Genomic DNA, 16,961 nt, shown 5'->3' with positions numbered 1-16,961 from the left:
TGATTGTTGGTGCCAGATGGAGTGGTTTAAACATCTCAACCTCCTGATCTCTTGGAATTTTCATACACAATGGTCTTTTGAGTTTCAACAGTGGTGTGAAAAACAAAAAATAAATCCAGTGTGCGGCAGTTCTGTGAGCGAAAACATTTTGTTAATGAGAAAGGTCAGAGGAAAATGCTTAGTCTGGTTTAAGTTGACAGGAAGGTGACAGTTACTCCAGTAACCATGCATTAGAGGTGTGCATAATAGCACCCCGAAATGCATAACATGTCGTTCTTTGAAGTGGATAGGCTACAGTACGGTCCTGTACCTAACAGAAAAGCCATCCAGTATACATCCAACACCATCGGATATTGCATTGTTCTCTTCAAATTTTAATCTGAACAATTTAGGAAGAGAATTATATGCATTTTGAAAGCTTGGTCAAGCTTTTTAAAAAAAAAGTCTTAACAATACACACATTTTCCCTTGGTGTCTCAACATTAGAGAATCAACACTTAATACCTTCAAATCAACCATTCTTCAGCCTGTTGAAGAGAGGACATCTCAAAAGTTAAACCACTCCACATTGCATGCCCATTTTGAATACAAGGAACTAGCTGGAGCAGGAGGCTATTCGGCCCCTCAAGCCTACTTTGCCATTTAACATGAACAAAGGTATTTGGCGGTGACATTGCCAACTCCTCTGTGTCAAATGTACATTAAGCCTGAACAGCCCACAGTTTTCAAAAATTTTCTTCCTTTTTAAACACAAGTAATGGTCTGCTTCCATGATACTCTAGAGATTTACCTTGCTTTACAATCGCAAATGGTGGAATAATTAAAATCAAAGAACACAGAGATCAAAGAGCTGCACAAAGTAACAGAATGGCATGACTGGGATGAGCAATGCCCTTGAAAGAAATTGAAAATTAAAATAGAAATAATCTAACGGTGGTACTGCAGGACCAGAAGCCAGTGGAAGTTCAGCAATCAAAAGAGACGAATTGAACTCGACGAGTTAATGTACAGCTCGTAGATTTTTGGAAAAGATCAATCAAGCATTGTGGCATGGTTAGGAAAATCAACCAGATTGACAAATGTCAAGTACAAGAACAGAGATTATCACAGGTATAAATGAGAGTGACGGGGACATGAGATAAAGCAGACATCGATTGAGAAATTACAGGTAGAAGCAGATCATCACGCTCCTGCAGATATGGTCAGAAAATTCAAAGGTACCTGCTTTGAGAACATTGTGATACATCCTCATACAGTTGACAGGATTAGACCTGAACTTAGTGGCTGTGAACTAAATTTGCAATTAAGATGAAAAATGGAGGGCTTTGATTTTCCCAATATGTTTCATGGAAGAAATTTCTGCTCATTTAGTTCTGGATGTCAGTTAAACAGTGTGAAAAGACACAACAAACTGCTTTAGCAAGGTCATGACAAAGCAAATCGGGATATCTTTAACTTACATGTGTAACTGTTTGTACTTAAAGATAAAAGACAAATGAGTGAAAATGGTAAAGAACTGAAAATCCATTCCTTCTATGTGCTATGCGCTAGGGAAATTCTAGGCAGATTGTTTGTAGTCTTTTGTTGCTGACGTAACACATGGTTATTTGAGGTACAGTCGCCTTCTAGTTTGGCTATTCGCTTCTGACCTCTAATTAACAAGGCACTTTCACCTACAGAACTGCCACTCACTGGATATTTTGTAATTTCGCACCATTCTCTGTAAACTCGAGACTCTTGTGTATGAAAACCCAGGAGATCAGCAGTTTCTGAGATTCTCAAACCACCCCATCTGGCACCAACAATCATTCCACCATCAAAGTCAATTTGATCACATTTCTTCCTCGTTCTAATGTTTAGCTTAAACAACAACTGAACCTCTTGACCATGTCTGCAAACTTATACATGTCAACTTGCTGCCATATGTGGATGTCTATATCACCATTTTTTCCTAAAGTAAGTGACACAAGTCATCTCCTATTACATATCCTACACATATAACATCCCTGTCAGTGACTTATTTATTCTACCCAGCTGGATTTGCATAATTAAGTTTCAATCATGCTTCCCCTACACCTAGCTCTTAGCTTTAATTTTCACCATTAAAGATTCAAAATTGTCTTCCACCTATAGCTGTAATAGCTAACATCCCATTATTTTTACCTGGAGCACGAATCATTACCCTTAAATATATTACTCTGGATGAGGCCCATATTAGTTGTCATATTTGAGCATAGATCCTCCAAGAGGACCACAACCTTGCGTACCCCAATGATACAGAGAGCTATGTTGGCTGGAGTCAGGGCTTTATGCTTTTGCTCTTGGTAGGGTCACCCATGCCAAACAGGTCAAAGGCTACAGGCTAGTCTAAGAGTGGTCCACTGGTCCTCCAGGTTTAATGGTTCAGCTCAGGGCTAACAAACCTGACTGCTAAAACAAAATTAATATGAAAACAGCAATGAAGAACCCTTCTACATCTGAGTGTGATGGCATTCCCAAGTCTCCACCCTGGACTTGCTGGACTGACAGTAATGAGTACCAACAGGAAGCTACCGACATGATGAAGGAAGCCCTGAACACTACCAGAGATGGAGGACCTTCACTGCTGCCCGAAAATGCCAGCGGTACAACAGGACATAAGTTGAGCATGGATCCCAATAAAATGTCCAGTCCTCAACCTACACTGGTAAAATCTTCTAAAATTTGTGTTTATTTTATATATATCTGTGCACTGGTAATGCTATTGTGACACTAATTTCCTTTGAGATCAATGAAGCATCTATTACTTGGTTCCAAAAATGGCTACTTACCACTTAAACAGGCAGCTTTTTTTTGACATGTTGAACATGATACAACAACTTCTGTTTGGAGGGCATATTGATTTGGTCCTGGCAAAGGTAATGCCTGAAAAAGTGGACAACCCAATGGTTGTGAGCTTACATGAACTGGAACAGCAATGGAGTTCCCTAAACAAGCAAAATACTGCAGAGGCAGGAACAGAAAATGTTGAAAATTCTAAGGAGACCAACAAGCATCTGCAGCAATAGATTTAATATTTTTATTAAAGGCCTTTCCGCCAAACTGCCTTGCCTCCGACAAAAGGCTTGATGCCTTCTGACCCAAAGTGTGTAACCAATTTTCTTGCTTTGATCTCTTTCCTCAACAACAGATGCTACAGCAGCATCTCTCAATAATTGTAGAGAGCACAAGATTTAGGCATACAGTCAGAGAAAGTAGGGAGAACATTAACAAATAACTAGTCAAGTCTGTAATTCTCTTTATGTCAGCAGAGATCATACCATTTCTATTAGCCTTAGCACTAGTTGATTTAAGGTTAAATTAGCCTGAAATTCATTCTCCTAAATGCTGACTTAAGAATGCTTCTGGAAAGTACCCTTGATGCCCAAAAGAGAAAACAGGGCACGAGAGCCGCCATGAAGAAACAGCTGCCAACTTTCAATCCCAGTCAATACAAGGTACACAAGGGCAGTTAACAAGTTCCCAGCATGAGTTAAAGAAGGGAATGTAGCAGCAGAACAGGAGTAAAATTAATAATTTCAAGCATTCCTTGCATTAGGAAACCAAGTACCAAATGGCTATCTGTGCTAGAGAAAGCCATAACTCAAAAATATCAGACAAAGATACTATTGCAGCAGCAACTTTCACATTGAAAGTCTGACAGATTGATTGAAGTACATTTACAAAGAATTTACCCAAAGAGAAAATACATATACATGGACTGTATTTTGCTCAAAATACAAGGTTTCCCCTCCCCCCATCACCAGGCAACTTACATACATCACTTCCAGATAGTAAATATTTCTGTTTCAGCATGTCATTACCCTCTAGAAAGATTTTTCTCCAGGATGGTAATTTATTATTTCACTGTTTGTACTCTTGTCTTTGCAGACATTAGAGATTATTCCAAAAAACCTTGCTGCTTGTGTACATCGTTTCTACAGTAAACCATGGTTTCATACACTTAAATTTTTCAACAGATTAAACACTGGCCATCTGAACTTCTCTTCATGAATTACAGGACTTAACAAGCAGAAAATGCAGGAACCTTACTTTCATCATGTATTCTTCAAGAATTGACAAGCCAATATATTTTATAATATTTGGTAAGTGTTCCATGGAAGTTCATGAAGTTTCAACTTTAATACACAATGTTCTCAATGGAATTTCAAAACTCTGGTATATGCAATATATAGATCTATAGGCACAAGCTTATTTGCACCTTTCTTTGTCTTTAGATCTACTACATTATCAAAATTATTTTGAACAAGACACTAGATAGGCTACTATTTGTCTGAGAAATTACAAATGTTTATTGGTGAAGCAGGTGCTTCATGATGAATATCTGAAGCAATGCACTGTAACAACATGGAAAGATGCAACAGCACCCTTAATATAATGATATACAAATTAAGACAATATTTGAAATCAGCTTCCAGATTGTTAAAGGAAAGAACCATTACTCCAAGTTCCATGTTTCTCCCATGTGTCAGCAATGCACAAAATTAAAGAAATTGGCAATGTTTCACCAAATTACATGCAAACATTCATTATGGACCCCTATACTCCTTCAAAATGCCATACCTTGATGATGATGTCAAAATGCACAGATCAACTTGCACATCCATGACTCTATGGCAACACAAACAAAACTGGTGTTTATCCCAGTGATTTTTTCACTGGATTTAAGACAAAAACAGACTCATAAACGCAGAAGCAACTTAAATTCATTTTTCACTTCACTTTCACTTTATTAATGTTGACTTCCCTGGTAAGAAAGAGTTTTCAATTCATTCAAGTTTGTGGCATTAAAAATTTCAAAGTTAAGGACATTTAAAAATAGTAACGACACACAAAAAAGCTAGAGGAACTCAGCAGGTTAGGCAGCATCTATGGAGATGGATAAAAAGTCAATGTTTCAAGCCGAAACCCTTCATCAGGACCAGTCCGAAATGTGAACTATTTATTGCTCTCCACAGATGCTATCCAGCCTGTTGAGTTCCTCCAGTATTTTGAGAGTGTTGCTCTGGATTTCCAGTATTGGCAGAACTTTGTGTTTAAAAATAGCACGATATCATGTGTTGCGAATTCCTGTTCATCAGCAAGGATAACAATGACTCCATTTCAAATGCTATTCATCAAGGTTTCTGTTGCAATCATTTGTAAAAATTATGAACTTCCATGCAACAACCACCTGCAGCCTACTAGCCTTGATATCAATTTCTACCTTGATGTCATCCCACCCAAATTCAATTTCACTGAAGTAAGGCATATTTTTTCGTTTGAGCTGATGATACGGCAATGCAAATTCTGCAGCAGTAAATTCTTCAAAATTCATTTTCATCTACTTTCAATACCATGATCAATTAATTTCAGCAATGTCATTATTCTTTTGACCCAACACTACTTACAATTCTGAGCAACTTCCTGTACTGGCAAGTTCCATTTGTTGAGCATTTAACCCAGATAAATTGTTAGAGAAAGGCCTCTAAGTAATGGTGTCATCTTAGAAATACCATCGTCAGCCTATCAGGGAAAATGAGAAAATAATTCGACACCAAGTAAAAATTGTTTCAAAAGAGAAACTCCCCATGCCTTGAGAAACAAGCCACTTTGCATGGCTCCTTAAGTGCAAACTCAGTCTTGCTTCTTTCATGAACCAAGTTAGGAGGATAGCATCATAAAAGAAACCAACTTTATTCTCAAAGGAGCCAGCTATTTTCCAACATATCTGACGGCTGGAAGCAGCTCAAAGAAACCCTACAGGATTCATAAAGCCCATGACCCAGAAATATTGCAAGAAAGATCCTTATCAGGAGTTATTGGCAATATCACAATAAATCCAAGACAACTGCAATCATTGATGGTATGAACACAAAAATACACACAAGGCTGCCCCATTATGAGCAACCTGTGAAAGTAAACCTATTACTGAAACAAGAGGTTCAACTTAATTTAATGTGTGCCATATACTGCATAGATAAAATCGATAATTGATATCTTGCTCCAACCACAGTATCTGAATCAATGGATACATGTGGAAAATCATAAGCTAGTGACATACATACAACAGTACAGAACAGGAATAGGGCCTTCAGCCCACAATGCAAACTAAATAAGCTAATGATGCTTACACTTCTGTTCACACTCATGTGCCCAAGAGCCTCTTCATCGTATCTGCCTCTTTTACTTTGGGTTGTATAGACTGTGGTGTCAGTTGAATGAACAAAATTGATAGCTTTGAGTAATGCATGAAGTGTCTTTGAACTAAAATGTTAACTCTGTTTTTCTTTCAACCCTTGAAGCCTGACCTGATGTGTATTTCCAGCACTTTTTTGTTACATTTCTAGCATTTGTAGTTTTTTTAATGCTGACTAATGCATCTTGCTTTGTGAAATGTCACGAACGATAGGATCATTTACTAATCTGCTTCTCACACTGAGAAGCTTTCAGATTTTATTTTCTGAAAGAATGCGTTCAAGGTTTCTTCGACCACCCTCCTCCTCAAGGATGAAACCTTGTCAAAACTAACTCCGGAAAGATCAATTTCAACAACTCTAATATTTCAGGTACATAACAAAGAATCCAGCTAGGATACAAATTTAATACTGGAATAACCAATGTGTTATTTGAACACATGGCCCAGAACTCAGATTCTTTTTGCCATTAACCTGCACTGAGGCAATTTACAGTAGATAATTAGCCTACTGGTGCATATTTAGGATACGAGAAGAAACCAAATAATGAGAGCAAATACAGTTGCAGAAGGAAAATGTGAAGTTCATAATGACAAGCACCCAGGTCCCTTAAACGGTTGATGCTACACTTGGTCCAATATTATACTGATGGAAAAGGCAATCACTCTCACTTCAGCTCTTTGGGCTGTGTGGAATCACAGCTTGCAAGGTCAGGAACCAAATGGGTCTTGGCAAAAATCTAACCTGGGAATCTGCAGCTATAATAATGGCGAGCAAGTCTTTTGATTAAACTGTCAATGACAGCTTCCACCATTTAACTTTGATGATTGACAGCAGATTAATTGGCAGTAACTAAGCAAACTGAATTTTTCCAGCTTTTTGTGAACAGGACAATGCTTTTCAATCTTCTTATAAAGTTTGTAATTTTTTTCTAATGATGAAAGAAAATTGATCGGTAGGAATAACATTAATTCTAATGCCTGTTTATTATTAACTACTAACAATTTCCAGTTTGTAATACCTTGTTTACGCAGCTTATTTACAGAAGTTATTTCAAGCATTGAGGTATGGACCACAATGAAAATAATACCCCATGCAGTATGTTGTAATTATCATGGTTTTTGTAACCACCTTGCAGTGTTGCAAGTATCTTACAACATGTTCAATTAGCTTATTGGCATTTTGAAATGGATGTGGAAAGTTAGTTTGCAATAAAAATATTTCAAGAGGAGAATATTTCTCCCCCAGATCGTGAGAGATTTTCTTCTGAATGAAACAGATATTACCTTTATAAGTACAAAGTCCAATTTATAAACTCACCCATCAAGCACTTAAACTTCATCACTACTTTTTCTGCCCCTTAAAAATCACTAATGACAACCTGGCTTTGTCCAAGCTTTCAGTTACTTTTCCTAATTATTCATTCCAAGACCTTAATCTCAGAGTTAGCATGGCAGTGCTCATGAGAAACCTCTTGAGACACAACAGATTGAATTGGAAATGCTAAATAAATGCTGGTTTAATTTTTAGACAAAATTAAATTGAACCAAATCAATAATCATTTTTAAACTTTCCTAATTTTAATTCAAGCACTGACAAACATTTTGCTCAGGTCACATCAGTCTCCAGTCAGAGCCCAGATGCACTTACCAAGACAAACCACAATTATTCCAGCACCGGAAGCTGTTACGAACAGCCATAGGAGCAAACAGTATCCAAGCTTTATGATACAAGGAAAACTACTTAGAAATAAATATAATAAGGCTAAGAGGAGATCCAGTATAGCAAATCATAACTGCTAAACATCAACAAATTTTTAAATACTGCCTGACCTTAAAAATTTATTATAAACAATAAATGATTCAAAATAACAAACCATTAAAAGTTATTTTCCTTGGAAACCCTTAATATTTACTTCCTAAATAATTTTGATTCCAATTATTAGACTCATTATCCAACCTCAGCTTAATTTTGACCTCATCCACTTAAGAGAATGGTGAACTTTGACAACACACAATCCTAATAAAAGAACAGATCAATTTGACTAATTCCCCAAAGCCATTCTACTTGGTGATATTGGAATTCAAAGATAGTCTTTACCTTGTCAGTGGTTCTTTCTGGCTCTTCTCCTGCTGCAATGTTAATATCACCGACAGTAACTGAGGTGTCTGTAGTGGATGATGACCTGGGCCTGTATTGATGCTGTTGCAGGATTGCAGTCAGTGAACTATCCTGAGGTGCTTTGCGCACAAGATGAGGACTTCCTTTCTGGGCTTCACTTGATCCACTTTTTGTTCGCCTGCTGCTGCTGTGGAGACTAGCTCCTCTCTTAATGGATGGTCTTGCCCGGATCTGCTGTAATACCCTGTTGAAGGCTGTGGGACGAGCAGGAAGATCATGAAGGGACACAGCATAGGACACGCGGTGCATTTCAGGAGATCGCTCCTTTTCATCGGCAGAGTCATGATCGGAGTAACCATAAGGATGGTGGCAGAGCTGGGATGTATCCTGCATACTCTGTTCACGCTCCCGAGACCGCTTTCGATGATGGAAAAGCTGCTTCAAACCATGTCCAAACATACCACCTGAACCACCTCCTTCCGATATTTGCTGGATTTTCTTAAAAGACAAAAAAAATAAAATGTCACTATTCAATCCCTTAGTCCTTAATGATACCACATATTCTGCTTCAAAGATCTTTCAAGCAGTTCCATGTCAAGCTTTCACCTCTTAGCATTTGATTAAAAAAGCTATGTATTATTTATGTCAAAAACAAATATAAATGATTTTGCTTCAGTCTATGTATAGCACCCTCGCCTCCAAGTCCAACGTTATCAGTCTGTTCGTGTCTGCAATAAAAAACCCTTTCATTGAAATTTTGTTTTCAATGAGTGGTACAGAATCAGAGTATAGACATTTCCAACCTAAAAGGAAAAGAAACACAAAATAAATGCAAGTTTTCATACAACTCCTCAATGTTAACAAGAGGAAATGGACAGGGGAAATCTACACAGATTTGTAAATAAATAAGAAAAGGCACTAAGCCAAGGAGCATTGCTTAACAGATATTACTTCTGCTGTTATAGTATCACACAATACAGAATCAGGTCCTTCTGTTTCGACTAAATAAGGATTTACATGAAAGTTACGCTAATCCCATTTTATTCTCCCCACGTTTGCATCAACTCCCCCAGCTCATACCTCGCACCTACAGGTTATTGCCAATTTCTTGTCGTTGACAGGAAACCAAAGGAAACTTCTGAGTTCACAGTTAGAACATACAAACTCCATGCAGAGAGAGATTAAGGTGAAAAATGGACCTGGTTTGCTTGAGCTGAGGCAGTTCTTTACGAGGTATTTAGAAGCACAATTTCAATGTGACCTTTTACCTTTTTCACCCAAATATACCTCACAATGCAGTCCAGTCAAAAGCACCCATTCAATTAACGTGCCCAAGCTGCTCTAATCTTTAATCTAAACCTTGGTTATGTACTATGTGCATCAATATGCTTGTGCATACTATTCAAACACAAGCAGTAGCTCAATCAAGCCCAAGCATGCTTTGATGACACACTTCAACAACAGTCATCCGACAATGATCAGAGACAGGAAAGGAGACCAGTCTTCCATTACACTGCCCTCCAGCATGATTGTTTCAAAGCGTGACTAAAATCCTGACTAATTATCATTGGGTTTACATATTTCACAATGCAGAGCATCCTCGCAGCAATGAAGTGAGATCTAAAGAATAGTCTAAACCTATAATGTTACAACACCATGGGATGGTTGCTATCTCAGAGTACAACTATGAATAGACAAGCTGAACATGAAGTCACAGAAATAAGGCCAGGACCACAAGGTCCATACCAATCCTCAAATCACTTCCATAGAAGTCAACAGTTTGACCCATAACTTGCGTTCACTGGAGACTTAAGTGCTCATCTAGATACTTACTAAAAGTACCTTCTTCTACTGCACAGGACCAAAAGTTGTAATTTTAGCTAGCTCCATCTTGGTTACTAGCCTCCAGAGTATCCAAGGTAGCTTCAAGGAATGGTGCCCTAGAAAGGTGATGTCCATTATTAAGGATACCTCCCACCCCAACACCCAGGGAATGCCCTCCTCTCATTGTTACCATCAGGAAGGAGGTCCAGAAGTCTGAAGGCACACACCCTCAGCGATTCAGGAAGTGTTTTCCTCTCTGCTATCTGATTTACATATATAAAATTTGTTTCTATACCATTTTTATATTTTTTATATATAAAAGTACACACACATTTACTGTAACTGCTTTACTTTTTTTTCTTTCTATATTACCATAGATTGTACTGCTCTACTAAGTCAACAAGTTTCATGACACATGCCAGTGATAATAAACCTGATTTTGAAAAAACCACCCTATAAGACAGTGCACTCTAGGTATCAATCTTCATGCTACATCTTAAGAGGTTTAGCCCTTTGAGGTCTTTTAAGATATTGCCCAAATCAATGCCTTCTAGTTTTTCCATTTATAACTTAGCAAAAGCAGAAATTAATAGCTATAAGATTGCACAGTCATTTTAATTTCCTATTTTGAAACTTGGCATAATAATAAACTTCGAGCAAATCGGTCTGTGGACAAGTTAATTGATAAGCCACAGTTTAAGTCACTAATATAGGAAATGCCCATTTGTTACCTTGCTAATTTGTTTGATCTTATTATTATTTTCTTCAAATAGAAAATCTTTTATCCCCTTAATGATACAACTATTGAACATAACGCCTAAATTAATAGTAACATAGGTCACCTCTGATCCACTCCCCGTGGTACGCAGAATATAATTACAGCAGCTATCACATTTAACCTCTGCATCTCCAGACCCAGAGGAATCATTGGTTACGCAGGGTAACACAATAGTAAGGTTGGTTGAAAGGAGCACACATTCAAAGGCTGAATGTTCACCTAATCTTAATACCCAAATACAAAATTACAGAAACATGAAACCATAGCAAAGCATAATTGCTACCAACTTTTAGAGACTGACCAATAACAAAAGCAAAACTGGATATTGACCACCTAACTGGGAGGGAGCAGGAGCCATTTTCAAATTGGAATACAATCAGGTTTGATATCACTGGCATATGTCCTGAAATTTGTTAACTTTGTGGCAGCAGTACAATGCAATACATAATAAATATACTTACTGTAATTCAGTTTTTTATACATGTATATTTTGTTAAATTAAAATAAGCAGTGCAAAAACAGAAACAAAAAAGTAATGAGGTAGTGTACATGGGTTCGAAGTCCATAGATGTCAGACAGGAAGAAGCTGTTCCAGAATCACTGGTATGAGTCTTCAGGATTCCGTACCTTCTTCCTGATGGTAACAATGAGAAGAGGGCAAGTCCCGGGTGGTGTGGGTCCTTAATGATGGATGCCACCTTTCTGAGGCACTGCCCCTTGAAGGTGTCTTGGATACTATGGAGGCTAGTACCCATTATCGAGCTGACTAACTTTATCACTCTCTGCAATTTACTTCGATCCCATGCAGTAGTGCCCCCTCTCCCCCTGCTCAGCATACCAGATAGTGATGCAGCTAGTCAGAATGGTCTCCACAGTACGTCTGTGGAAGTTTGAGTGTTTTAGGTGATAAACCAAATCCCCTCAGACTCCTAATAAAATATATCTGCCGTCTTGCCTTCTTTATAGCTGCATTGATATGTTGGATCCAGATTATATCCTCAGAAATATTGACACCCAGAAACTTCAGATTCAGATTCAGTTTATTGTTATTTAGAAACCACAAATGCAATGCAGTTAAAAAATGAGACAACGTTCCTCCAGAATGATATCACAAAATCATATGACAAAACAGACTACACCAGAAAATCCACATAACGTTTGGCAATCCCCAATCCAGAGTCCGGAGAGGCTGATGCGTATTAATATCGCGCTACCGTCTTAGCGCGTTCCCTGGAAAGGAGCTCCAAATCCACCAAACAAGACCAAAAACTAAAGCTACAAGACCTGCACAAAACCACATAGTTACAACAGTGCAAACAATAGCATAATTGATAAAAAAAAAACAGACCACGGGCACAGTAAAAATAGTCCAAAGATGTTAAAGGACTATAAGTTCAAAAGAAATCACCAGTTTCCTGAACACCTCCCTCTGCAACTGAATCCTAGACTTCCTGACTGGGAGATCTCAGTCAGTCCGGATCAGGAGCAGCATCTCCAACAAAATCACACTGAGCACGGGGGCTCCCCAGGGTTGTGTGCTCAGTCCACTGCTGTTCACTCTGCTGACCCACGACTGTGCTGTAACACACAGCTTGAACCGTATCATCAAGTTCGCCGATGACACCACCGTGGTGGGTCTTATCAGCAAGAACAACAAGTCAGCTTACAGAGAGGAGATGCAGCGGCTTACGGACTGGTGCAGAGCCAACAACCTGTCTCTGAATGTGAACAAAACAAAAGAGATGGTTGTCAACTTCAGGAGGGCACGGAGTGACCACTCCCCGTTGACCAACAACGGCTCCTAGGTAGAGATTGTAAAAAGCAACAAATTTCTTGGTGTTCACCTGACGGAGAATCTCACCTGGTCCCTCAACACCAGCTCCATAGCAAAGAAAGCTCAGCAGCGTCTCTACTTTTTGCGAAGACTAAGGGAAGTCCATCTCCCACCCCCCATCCTCATCACATTCTACAGGGGTTGTATTGACAGCGTCTGCCTGGTTCGGAAATTGTACCATCTCGGATTGCAAGACCCTGCAGCGGATAGAGAGGTCAGCTGAGAAGATCATCGGGGTCTCTCTTCCCGCCATCACGGACATTTACACTACACATTGCATCCGCAAAGGAAACAGCATTATGAAAGACCCCATGCACCCGTCATACAATCTCTTCTCCCTCCTGCCGTCTGGGAAAAGGCTCTGAAGCATTCGGGCTCTTACGACCAGACTATATAACAGTTTCTTCCCCCAAGCTATCAGACTCCTCAATACCCGAAGCCTGGACTGACACCTTGCCCTACTATCCTGTTTATTATTTATTGTAATGCCGGTACTGTTTTTGTGCACTTTATGCAGTTCAGTGTAGGTCTGTAGTCTAGTATAGCTTTCTCTGTGATTTTTTTTTTATTACGTAGTTCAGTCTAGTTTTTGTACTGTGTCATGTAAACCATGGTCCTGAAAAATGTTGTCTCATTTTTACTATGCACTGTACCAGCAGTTATGGTTGAAATGACAATAAAAGTTGACTTGACAAGTCCCCAGGGTCCTGACAGACTCATCATCCCACACCAGCGGCAGAAGGGAATACCCCCACTATGAACTTGCACGGCGCCGCCCAACTCAGCCTCGCAGACGCAGCACACAATGAGAGTTCCGTCGAACCCAGCCTCGCAGACGTAGCACACACCGAAAGCGACCTGACTGCAGTGGACTCCAAGTCCGTCGAACCTCCGAGCCGCCAACCATCCTCTCCGGCACAGCTTCTCCGAGCGCCATTCTCTGCCGAGCGTATTAAGACTGCCCCGCCAATTGCCATGCGACACCGAGGACTGGGGGCCTGTTCTTCCCAGCAGAGTCCCTGGACCCCACAGCAGCAGCAGCAATGAAGAAGGTCTTCCTGGAGATTTCCCGATGTTCCTCTGGGTTCCCACATCTGTTTTCAATCAATTATGATTGCGCACAGCACCCCACTTCACCGGAGTGGCCGCTGCAAGCTGCGTCGTGCCGCCATCTTGGAATACAAATTAGAATTTCACTGATCCAGTAACTTAATTAGTTATGTTAATGGAGTTCAACAAAGTGAACTTAAATCTCTGGAATCATAAGACTGACTAACATATACAATTTGACACTCTGTAACCCTTATACTTGGAACTCAAATATTTTAGCTTTATACTTAGATATACCATCTCAAACACATTGAATCATTAACCAAGATATTGGAACTCTATTCCTACAATAATTTCATCTTGTTTCTCTGGAGGGACTGAAACTTAAATGATTCTTAAAAGTTCAGAATAAATATATTATCAAAGTGCATGCGTGTCACCATATACAACCTTGAGATTCATTTTCCTGTAGACATTCTCAATAAATCTAATAACCATAATAGAATCAATGAAAGACCATACCAACTGGGTGTACAACAGTGTGCGAAAGACAACAAATTGTTCAAATATAAAAAGAAATGAATAATTAATAAATTATGAATAAATAACAAGAACATGAGGTGAAGAGCCTTTGAAAGTGAGTCCATAAGTTGTGTGAACATTTCAGTAGTGGAGCAAGTGAAATTGAATGAAGTTTTCCCCTTTGGTTCAAGAGCCTGATAGTTGAGAAGTAATAACTGTTCCTGAACCCAGTGGTGCAAGCTGTGAGGCTCTGTACCTTCTTCCTCATTGGAGCAGTGAGAAGAGAGCATATCCTGGGTGTTGGTGGTAGCTGACGATAGATGCTGCTTTCTTGTGACAACTCTGTGTAGGTGATAAGACTGGGCCATATCCACTACTTTTGTAGGACTTTTCGTTCAAGGGCATTGGTGTTTCTATATCAGGCTGTGATGCAGCCAGTTAACACACTCTCCACCATATATCTATAGAAGTTTGTCAAATTTCTGGATGTCATCCCAAATCTTCACAAACTGCAAAGGAAGTATAGGTATTATCATGCTTTCTTCATAATTGCACTTACGTGCTGGGCCCAGGACATATTGTCTGAAATGCTAACACCAAGGAATTTAAACTGGCCAGCCCTCTCCACCTCCATTCCCCCAATAAAGACTGGCTCATGAAACTTTCTCCATCCTGAAGTCAATAATCAGCTCCTTGGTGTTGCGGACATTGAGGAAGAGGCTATTGCTGTAGCACCATTCAGCCAGTTTTTCAGACTCCCTCCTACATGCTGATTCATCCTACAAAAATGGTGTCATCAGCAAACTTGAACATGGGATGGGAGCTGTGAATAACCACACAGTAAGTGTAAAGCAAGTACAACACACAGCACCTGTGCTGATGAAGATTATGGAGGAGATGTTGTTGCCAATCCAAACTGTCTGCAAGTGAGGAAATAGAGGATCCATTTGTACAAGGAGATATTGAGGCCAAGGTCTTGAAGCTTATTGACTAGCTTTGAGAAGGGGATAGTTTTTAATGCTGAGTTGCAGTCTATACAGAGCATCCTGAAATATGCATCTTTGCTGTCCAGATGTTCCAGGGTTGAGTGAAGAGCCAATGAGATGGCGTCAGCTGTGGACCTCTTGTTCTGGTAAGCATATTGGGATGGATTCTTTCCTTGGGTTCACCCTCCTGAAAGATGAAAGATCAAAATCACAGGGTCATTGGGGGCAATGCTTTGACGATCCATGCTTTGACGATCAAAGCGAGTATTGAAGGCACTGAGCTCACCTAGAAGCAAAGCCCTGTTTTCACCTGTGATGCTTGATTTCACTTTACAAAAGGTGATAGCATTCAAGTCCTGCCACAACTGTTGAGAATCCTTCACTGATTCAAATTTAGTCCGGAATTGACACATTACCCTTGAGATGGCTTTCTGGAGATCATACTTGGACCTCATGCAACTTCTTTGGTTGCCAGACCTGAGTGTATCTGACCTGGCCCTCAGCAGATTGTGGATCTCACTGTTCATCCAAGGTTTCTGGTTAGGGAAAACTGACAGACTTTGTGGGGACACACTCATCTGCAACTGTTTTTATAAAGTCTGGGACATGGTGTTCTCCTTCTGATCCACAGACAAGTTCTTGAACATGGCCCAGCTCACTGACTTGAAGCAATCCCATAGCTGTTCCTCTGTCCCCCATGACCACCTCACCTCTTTGTTCTCCTAATCTCTGGAACCTTGTTCTTTAGCCTCTGCCTGAATGCAAAGCAGAAGGAGAGCCAAATGATCAGATTTCCAAAAATGCAGTCTGGAGATAAAACAGAAGGAATTTCTTATCTTATTATGACAGTGGCCTAGTATGTGGGGATGTCTGGTGCTACAGGTTAAATATTGATAATAATTGGGCAGCGATTTCTTCACACGGACCTGGCTGAAATCCACTTATGATATGAAATGTGTCAGGATGAATTATCTCTTGCTTGGAGATGGCATCATGCAGTCTCTCAAGTGCTTGATTATAGTTGGTGAATGGTATTTAAACTGCAATCAGGATCATGGAGGAATACTCTGTTGGTAAATAGAATGGACAGCATTTGATTGTTTGATGCTCAAGGTCAGGCGAAACATAAATTTATCAAAACCACCACATCAGAGTACCACAGAGAGTTCATCATTAAACATACACCTCCATCTTTCATCTTCTTCAAATGAGCAGTTCAGTCCATCCTGTTATCACATGAAGCCTTCAGGTCTGATCGCCATATCCAAGCCATGTCTCAGTAAAACATAGAACACAACAATTTCTCATTTCCCTTCAATATTCCAATTATGTTCTCTGGTCCTCAATTTTGTTCTCTAGCGACTGCACATTTGCTAACAAGATGCTAGGTGGGGGGGGGGGGGTATAACAGGTATATTTAGAAGTATTGTATGTAGCCCACAGAACATCATTGTGGTTTACTGGTGCCTTCTTGCATGGAATACCATACTTTTAGATTTGAGGTTCAACAAACATCCTTCCCAAACCACACTTAACCACTTGCATTGTAGCATAAGTAGGTATTCAACTGAATTAATTGCTTATAGAATGATAAACTGATAGACTGTGGGTTGGAAGATATGTAGACGGCT

General features: G+C 39.6%; 1 protein-coding gene across 1 annotated transcript in view; it reads right to left on the bottom strand.

The window, feature by feature from the left end:
* The window catches only part of tmcc2 (transmembrane and coiled-coil domain family 2), a 147,947-nt gene that overhangs the window by 112,171 nt on the left and 18,815 nt on the right, over positions 1 to 16,961 (bottom strand). Inside the window, exon 2 of the mRNA XM_059950251.1 lies at positions 8,316 to 8,834. Within this exon, the coding sequence (XP_059806234.1) occupies positions 8,316 to 8,834 (519 nt within the window). The remainder of the gene's footprint in view (positions 1 to 8,315; positions 8,835 to 16,961) is intronic.

Source organism: Hypanus sabinus, chromosome 25 (genome assembly GCF_030144855.1).
Source record: "Hypanus sabinus isolate sHypSab1 chromosome 25, sHypSab1.hap1, whole genome shotgun sequence".
Lineage (NCBI taxonomy): Eukaryota > Metazoa > Chordata > Chondrichthyes > Myliobatiformes > Dasyatidae > Hypanus > Hypanus sabinus.
This window is presented reverse-complemented; position numbering and strand designations above follow the sequence as displayed.